The following is a 9,402-nucleotide window of genomic DNA, read 5'->3' on the forward strand; positions in this document are numbered from 1 at the left end:
TTGAAAACGCCACCCGCGCCCTCAGCCACCAGCCCGCTCTGCATGCACTCCGCACCTCAGTATTTGACTTCAGCACTGCGCCTCCTCTGAGTGTCGGTATGCGTTTCTCTTTCCTCCTAGTTGTAGGACTTCCACTCAGCCAGTGTTCTTGTGGTTCTGGGTGATGTCCGTTCCGTCTTTTAGTTTCATTTTTGAAGTGGTTGTTCGAGGCAGCAAACTCCAGTGTTAACCTATGCCACCATCTTGGTTCTCCCTGAAATCTCCTTCTTATAGTCCCTTCTCTCAACTCTCAGACTAAGAGTGAGTTACCTTCTAGTGATCATACCTAATCAACCTCAGGACCCTTTGTTGGCCATTATCTCCACTCTTACCTGCAATTTTTCTTGCTCCACCTTTGTAAACCACAAAGCCTTAAGTGGACAGAGTGGGATGGGCGTGTGAAGGATCCTGTGCTGGGATTTTTAAATTTTCTCTTTTTAATCACAGTTTACAACTTCAGCATTCTTTGTCTTCCGTGATACTGCGACTATGATCTTGTGGAGAATTTTCATAGTTGTGAAGTTATTTTGTATAATTTAGGGAGGAGATTTAGGGAAGTTGATTACTACACAGCTGCCACTGTCTTCAGTTTTGCACACCTTTAAGACTTTGTCCAACCAGCCATCATGGGGAAATTCCCACAACTCTAGGAACCACAGTTTTGGAGATGCTGGTTTCTCACAGGTGACTTTACTGTCAACAGAAACCTGGTGAGTAGCTTGCTTATAGGCATTATCTCTCATGATTTCAAGTATGTCAAATCAAAATGATTTGATTGTAACCTGAGATTATCAGATTTATCTGGAAAGTAATTTTGCAAACACAGCTCCTGATTTTTAATGAATAACAATGAGTAGAGACTTATGCATCCAAATAGCAAATTATATGAATGTGGGCCAACTCCTTATCCATTGCTACATCACTCAGGGATACCAATTCCAAAGTGCAATGACACAGGGTTGCAATCTTGATTTCCATTGTACAGTATGCTATGCCTAGAAAGTTTCAACTCCAGATTGCCACTAGGGGTACAAATTTTCTTATTTTTATAATTTTTAGAAATTTTATTTGTTTTACTTTTGAACCTAGCTATATATTCTAACTATATTCATTATATTACATATAATATGATAAAAGTTATACACATTCATGTGAATAACTGAGTATTTAAAAATTAAGGAAAATAAACTTAAAGAAACTACAAAGTATAAGCAAAGAATTTAATAAAACAGATATAAGACAAACTTAGAAATCAATATAGTCTCCTACTAAAAGTAAATGATTAGTAAATGTCATAATACAAAGATTCCATGCATAACACTAACAGAATATATAAAATCAGTAGGAATAAACTTCATAAGATATCTTCAACAAATAAAATCATAAAACTTGAGTGAAGGGCATAAAAGAAATGTTGAGAAAATAGAGCAATATACCATATTCTTACATAGTAAGATAACAGTTATTCCCAATTTGACACATACATTCAAGTATGTCAAATCAAAATGATTTGAATATAACCTGAGATTATCAAATTTATTTGGATAGTAATTTTGCAAATGATTTTTAATGAATAATAATGAGTAGAGACTTATTCATCCAAATAGCAAATTATATGATAAAGCTTTAGTTATTAAATATAACTAGTTATATTTATTTTTTATATATTTTTCTTGATTTCAGAGAATAAGGGAGAGGGAGGAGAGATTGAAACATCAATGATGAGAGAGACTTATTGATTGGCTGCCTCTGCAGGCCCCCTATTGGGTATCAAGCCAAAATCCAGGCATGTGCCCTGACCAGAATCAAACCATAACTTCCTGGTTCATAGGTCAACTCTCAACCTCTGAGCCACATTGGTCGGGCACTAGTTATACTTAGTAGTTATATTTAAAATATTGTAGTATTGGAATTAAATAGAAAATATGTCAGAAGCCCAGCCAGCAGCGTGGGTCAGTGGTTGAGCGTAGACCTATGAACCAGGAGGTCACAGGTTTGATTCCCAGTCAGGGCACATGCCCGGGTTGCATTGTGATTGTTTGCAAGAGGCAACCAATCAGTGATTCTCTGTCATCATTGATGTTTCTGTCTCTCTCTCCCTCTCCCTTCTCTGAAATCAATAAAAAAATATTTATTTTTTAAAATAGAATGCCAGAAAATGGATTAGACAGACAAGAGAGAAGAAAAAAAACTCATTTACGGGGAAATTTAATGTATGGTAAAAATGGTATTTAATATCAGTAAAAATAAAAATTTTTTAAAAAGGAAATGATCCAAAATGTCATTAGTACAATTAGCTATTTCTTTGAGAGAAAATAGAATCTTGGCCCATGCCTCCTATTATAGGCAAAAATAAATTGAAATTGGAAGTTAAATTTAAATGTACAACACATCTGTTAGGATGGCTATTACCAAAACAAATCAGAAAATAACCCAGTGTTGGCAAAGATGTTGAGAAATTGGAAACGTTGTGCACTACTGGTGGGAATATAAAATGGTACGTCCACTATGGATAACAGTATGGAGATTCCTTTTTAAAAAAACTATATATTTTATTGATTTTTTACAGAGAGGAAGGGGGAGGGATAGACAATTAGAAACATCAATGAGAGAGCCACATCGATCAGCTGCCTCCTGCACACCCCCTACTGAGAATGCACCCGCAACCAAGGTACATGCCCTTGACTGGAATCGAACCCGGGACCCTTCAGTCTGCAGGCTGATGCTCTATCCACTGAGCCAAACCAGTTAGGGCTGGAGATTTCTTTTAAAAATCCCATTTCTGCCCCCTGGCTGTAGTGACTCAGTTGGTTGGAGTGTCCTCTTCTCTGGATCCGATTCCTGGTTAGGGCTTATACCTAGGTTGTGGGTTCGGTCCCGATTGGGCTGCAGTTGAGAGGGAACCAATCAATGTCTCTCTCTCTCTTTCTCTCTCTAAAAAATAAAATAACATAAAATAAAAAAGCATATCCTTGTGTGAGGATTTTTTTTTAAATTCCATTTTTGGGTATATATCACAAAGGATTGGAAATAGAATCTCAAAGATATTTGCACACTCATGGAAATTCAATTATTCACAATAGCCACAAATAGGAAGTAAACTAAATGTCCACTGTCAGAGAATGAATAAAGAAGAAAATTCTGTCATATGCTACAATATGAATGAAACTTAAGGACATTATGCTAAGTAAAATAAGTTAGTCATAAAAAGACAAATAGTGCATGATTCCACATATATGAGATATCTAAAGTAGTCAAACTCTTAGAAACAGAAAATAGCATGATGATTGCCAGGGGCTGGGGAGAAAGGGAAAAAGGGAAGTTGCTGTGCAACAGATAAAGAGTTTCAGTTTAGCAAGATAAAAAGATCTAGATATCTGTTGCACAACAAAGTCCATATAGTTAACACTGTCCTGTACATTTAAAGAATGGCCAGGATGATAAAGTTTATGTTACATGTTTTTTACCACAAATTTTAAAAAATTATATGCAGAATTACTAGTTAGCAGCTTGTCATTCTAAGTAATGTCTTTTAAATTCTATTTCAAGCAGTACTGTAAAAAATATACATTGTAGATATATTTATATGTACATATATGTGCATATCACATTTATATATATTTTTCTAAAAATATGGTCATTAAAAATTAATTGTATCCTATATAATAAAAGTGTAATATGCTAAGTGTCTGACTGATTGGTCGACCATTTGGTCAACTGCTTGACCAGTTGCTATGATGCGCATTAACCACCAGGGGCCAGGCATTCTGACCAGTAGGTTAGCTTGCTGCTGGGGTCTGGTCAATTGGGACTGAGCGAGAGGGCTGGACATGCCCTGGATCTGGCTGGCCCCCATCAGCCCCAATCTGGACTGGGTGAGAGGGCCCCGATTGGCCCTGATCACTGGCCAGGCCAAAGGACCCCAGCAGTGCACAAATTCATGCACTGGGCCTCTAGTCTATTTATAAGCTAAAGTGTCTATCGAATAAATATTTTACATAATGTAGGCAAAAAAGGAAAGAAAATGGCTTACGTTATATTAGAAGTATTTCTCTCAGGGGTGGTAACCAGGGGTGCTGCTGTCGCATAACCCAAAGCATATCCAACTGTTCCTGAAGCGTACATCAAGCCTATAAAATGAATATTGACATCTAACTACTATATAAACCAACTCTGTCACAAGATAATAAAAGTTACATCACTAAAATGGATTCCTTCTTAAAGCTTCATAGTATACTTTATTAGTCAGGGTTCTCCAGAGAAACAGAACAAAATGGATTTGTGTGTATGTGTGAAGTGATTTCTGAACTATTTTTATTCACAGGTGACCATCTCCTGTTTTTCTGATCAATATCTCTCAGTGGGAATTATTTTTTCTACTTCCTTTTTAAATTTTTTATTGTTGGTACTATTACAAATAAGATATTTAGAGAGCAAGAGAGATTTTAAGGAATTGGCTTATGTAACTGTGGGGGCTGGCAAGTGCAAATGTGTATGATAGGCTGGCAGATTTGAAATCCAGGTAAGAATTATTATTACAGTCTTGCGGCTATAAATAAGTCTGAAATCCACAGGGCAGTACAGCAGGCTGGAGCGACTCAGGCAGAGTTTCTCTATGTTGCAGTTTGGAGAAAGATTTCTCTCTTTGGGAAACCTCAGTCTTTATTCTAAAAGGCCTCAACTGATTGGATGAGGTTTCCACACACTATGGAGGGTAATCTGCTTTACTCAAAGTCTACTGATTGTAAATGTTAGCCACATCTAAAAAATATCACAGAAACATCTAGACTGGTGTTTGACCAAACTAAGCCAAGTTTACACATAAAATTAGCCATCATACATGTATCCAATGCATATACTAGAGAAACTCAGATAATTTAATTATACAATTCACTGTATCTTATTTCATCTATATATGTAACGTAGTATATATAAATATACAGTGGGGCCTTGACTTACGAGTTTAATTCGTTCCGAGACTGAGCTCATTAAGGAGCTCATTAACTCAAATTACTCTATCAACTCAATGCAAAAAATTGGCCGAGAGACAGCTGGTATCTCAGATAACTCGTTAGTCGGGACACTCGTAAGTCAAGGCCCCACTGTATTTGCATTTAATATAAATGAAATACACCATATTTCACTTTAATTTGTGGTACTAATACAAGATTCTACTTTATAATAATACATTCTTGTCCCCTTTGCATCTTTCATATTAGCTGCCAGGGTGACAAGAGGTGGCAATAAAGTAAACTTCTCTCTGCAGTACATATATGTGAGTTCTGATTGCTATTCCATAGAACCAAAAGTAAAACAAATGTATTTGTTTCTACCCTCAGCTAAGACTAATAAATCACAGCATTTTTTTTCTAAAAGCATATATATGAATATCAGACATTTTAGTTTATTGGCATGCCTTTCCTTACCTCTGAAGGGAAATTATTATTTTGACACAAAATACTATTATCTTTTATGTCACCTTCACAATAAGTATAAAAAACAACTTTATTTTTTTTCACATATGATAGTTAAATAGATGTACAAATAGGTGATCCACTAGGACTAGAAGCTATTGTAATATAAGGAAGTACAGATTATTCTGAGATAAACCCCAGCGTTACTTATTGCAGAATACATTAGCATAAAACACTGAACTGAGGATACTACTCTGTGGTCAATTAAATAGCATATCACTTCTTTCCTTGAAAAGATGAATGAGATTGTTTTCATTAACTTCAAAATATCAGTGCTCCTCTCAAGGATGAGTGAGTTAATTTATGTAAAGAACTTAGAACAATGATCACTACTTTAGCACCACACTGAATCTAGTACTGAAGAGGCATTTATTTTCCCTTATGGACATGATGACAGCAACTTCCTACACATATCCCATAAGTTTAAACATACATCTCCTCAAGAAATTCAGTCTGGTTATTTTGAGATTTTTTTTTCTAGAAAAATGAACTGCAGCCTATATAATTTGATATGATACATATATATGGAAAGATTATAGTTTTAATTACTTAAGAATGTATTTTTTCTATTGCTCTATATCTTTTAGGGTGGCCTTCAGATGACTTGTTTACAATTCCAAATCTCAAGCAGCTTTTCAGAATTAAGTGGCTCAATGTGATTTTGAAGTTAAACATACCAGTTACTATTTATTACAATCTATACTAATAAAAGAGTAATATGCTAATTAGACTGGGAGACCTTCTGGAGACCTACCAGATGTCCTTCCAGACAAAGCCAGGGGCTTGGCTGACCTGCAAACCAAATGACCCTCAGCCCCTCCCCCAGCCCCTCCTGCACGAATTTTGTGCAACAGGCTACTAGTGTTATTATAAAAGCCAATAATTAGCACCTGTATATCAGTTTAGATATGCACAGCAAAATATAGAAGCTCAATAAAAATAAGGAAAAATAACTTGCCTAGATAAGTACCAATTGAGTGTTCGTCAATGCTGTCATCAAGAAAGGATACTATAAGGATATAAAGAGGTATTACTGCTATTCCCTGTGCAGTCTGCCCAAGCAAGATGAAAGTTATATACTTTGCGTAGATTGAAAAGGGTTTCTTGCAATCTTTGGAAATCTTCTTTTCTTCGCAAATATCTTTTGAAAGGATAATTTAAATTTTTTGTTAAATGAGTCAAAACTTAAACATACAACAAATACACAGTGTATTTTATGAAATATTTTACCTTTTACAAGATATTTCCACCATTATACTTTTTTCTTTTAGTTAAGATTTCATTTACATTGAATGTAATAGCTCTATAATTAATCAACATGTTCTCAGAAAAATGGAATGATAAAATAAAATTTGTGGGAATACTGAAAAAGATGCAAATATTATATATAAACCAAACATAAATGTATATGTATGACTATATGTATATACATACTTGTTTGCATAGGTAAATATACATATCTTAAATTTGGCATCTGGTAACTCTGACTTTTGACTAGGATAAAAGTATCCTTTTTAGATGATCTGACTTATTAAAGATTACCTTCTGAGCTTAGTCCTATATCCACTTCTCTGACAATTAACTTTGTGTGTCACTCTGATTAAAATAATTTTCCATTTTATACCCACTAAATTCTAAAACATAGGTCCATAAGGACAGGCATTATACCAGTGATTTTTAATGAATGCACCATAAGAATTTTTAAAACATGCAATACCTGACTAGTCAGGGGCACTGACCTCTTTTCCTTTAGATTGTCAAATAAACAAATGACAATAGCCAACACAATAGTAGCCATTCAGTGCGATGAATCAAAATTATACCTATTTATTTTTGTTTCTGTAACTTTGTGTTCTCTTCTTTTTTAAAATTGATCTTTATTATTGAAAGTATTACAGATAGCCCCCTTTTTTCCTACTGACCCCCCTTTACTCCACCAGGTTGGCAAAAAAGTGTATTTTTTTGGAGTGCCACAGAATTTTAGTAATTAGTTTATATGTGCCATGAGATGAAAAAGGTTGAAAATCACTGTATTACACAATGAAAGTTTTTGTTAGTCATTATATAATAATCCACTAGATTTTAAATTTCTTTACAGGACAGTCTATTTCTTAAGCTTTTTTTTATTCACATGTTTATAAAACAATAGTAAGTAAATGTTAGAATTGCATTTGTTATTAGCCTGGTAGATCTAAACAATGCTATTAGATCATTTTGATTGTGTATATTTGATTGGAACTTAACAAATGTTCTGAAAATATTACTGTGAAAAACTGGTTAATGTGTAGATTGCAAAATAGTACACTAATGGAAAATTTCAGCTGGTTCAGTATTCATATGGAATATTTGATTCCATGTTAAATAGGAGGAGGTCTCTAAAATGTTTATTCAAATTACTGATAATTCAATTTTATATAGACATATCAGTATCAACACCCAGCCAGTGAGTTCCTTGAACTGCTTTCTTCCCATTTAATTTAACTCCACTTAGCAGGTATAAAGCTATTCAATTTAAACTTGCAAACACAATGAACTACAAACCTTCTTTAATTGCAATTTAAAGCATCCCACAAACATCTTTACCTTTCTAGCTCACTCCTTCTAGTAACCCAATGTCACCAATCCCTAAAACCCACCAGGACCTATATATTCTATTGATCTTGCTCCTTTTCAATATCTCAACGTCCCTTTTATCCTTACTTCTTTTGTTGTCATCGTAACACTTTTAAATGCCTTGCTCTCTTGTATGTCATGCAATCCCTCAATGAAATTGCAACCCTAGTCAAGTTAAACTCTTCTCCTTACTCTCTACACCTACACTTTAAAAACTGAATGTGGCCATAGGAAAACACACAACCATGCAAAACTCACTTTGAATTCATGATTATTAAACTTAAGGAGGTCCTTCACCCTCCTTAATCAAATATATCCCTAGTCTACTACTTTTGCCTCCTCCTAGAAAATTCGGCTTGTTGGTTTCTTTTTCCTAGGGCTTACAGTCCTGATATTCCTGCTATCCAATATCTGAAAGCAAATTTTTTCCACAAATAGGATAAAACTAATCTTTTAGCACCTTTCTTCATATTAAAAAAATCTTTTGTTTGGACTATAGTTTCAAGAAGAAGGGAACAGTCAGTACTACAAACACTGTTGATAGTTCAAGAACTATAACAAGTCAAAAGTTTTAATTATATTAAATAACATGAATTATGTTGGTGGCTTTGTGAAAATAACTTCATTGCAGTATTTAGGGTTCAAGCCATGCTCAAGTGGGTTGATAAAGAATATGAACTAATGTCAGAAAGTTTGGCCTTGTTTTTCAAACAATGAAAATGTCATTGTCAACGAAAATGATGAGATTTTACAAAGTGAAAAAAAGAGGACTGCAAGTTATTTCTATTATTGTTTTTGATTTTTAAGAATAGGAAAAGAAAAAAACCAAGATGGCGGCATAGGTAAACACCTGAGATTGCTGCCTCGCACAACCACTTCAAAAATACAACTAAAAGACATAACGGACATCATCCAGAACCACAGGAAGGCTGGCTGGGTGGAATTTCTACAACTAGAAGGAAAGAGAAAAGCATACCGAGACTCAGAGGAGGTGTGGTGCTAAAGTAAATACAAAGGTGCGGAGGTGCATGCGGAGAGGGCTGGAGGCTGAGGACACGATTGTCTTTTTCAATCAGGAGGGAGTCTCAGGCTCTGAGCTTCAGTTCCCGGTGAGCCTCTGGGGACCCAGACTCATACAGGAGAAACAGGACTGTCTGGCATGGGTCAGAACTCGAGGGCAGCTTTCTCTTGGAGGCAATCGCAGCGATTGCCAGGACCTCTGAAGGCAGGACTGAGAGCAGCCATACTACTGGCTCGCTCCCCCCCCCCTGTTTAT

At 35.3% G+C, this 9,402-nt stretch overlaps 1 protein-coding gene across 1 annotated transcript in view; it reads right to left on the reverse strand.

Annotated features, from left to right (window-relative positions):
• The window catches only part of SLCO6A1 (solute carrier organic anion transporter family member 6A1), a gene marked incomplete at its 3' end in the record, with an annotated part of 80,317 nt that overhangs the window by 49,626 nt on the left and 21,289 nt on the right, over positions 1–9,402 (reverse strand). The window contains exons 3-4 of the mRNA XM_006755148.1: positions 6,472–6,654; positions 4,073–4,169 (exon numbers count right to left, since the gene is read on the reverse strand). Of these exons, the coding sequence (XP_006755211.1) occupies positions 4,073–4,169; positions 6,472–6,654 (280 nt within the window). The remainder of the gene's footprint in view (positions 1–4,072; positions 4,170–6,471; positions 6,655–9,402) is intronic.

This window comes from Myotis davidii, unplaced genomic scaffold (assembly GCF_000327345.1).
Source record: "Myotis davidii unplaced genomic scaffold, ASM32734v1 scaffold473, whole genome shotgun sequence".
Lineage (NCBI taxonomy): Eukaryota > Metazoa > Chordata > Mammalia > Chiroptera > Vespertilionidae > Myotis > Myotis davidii.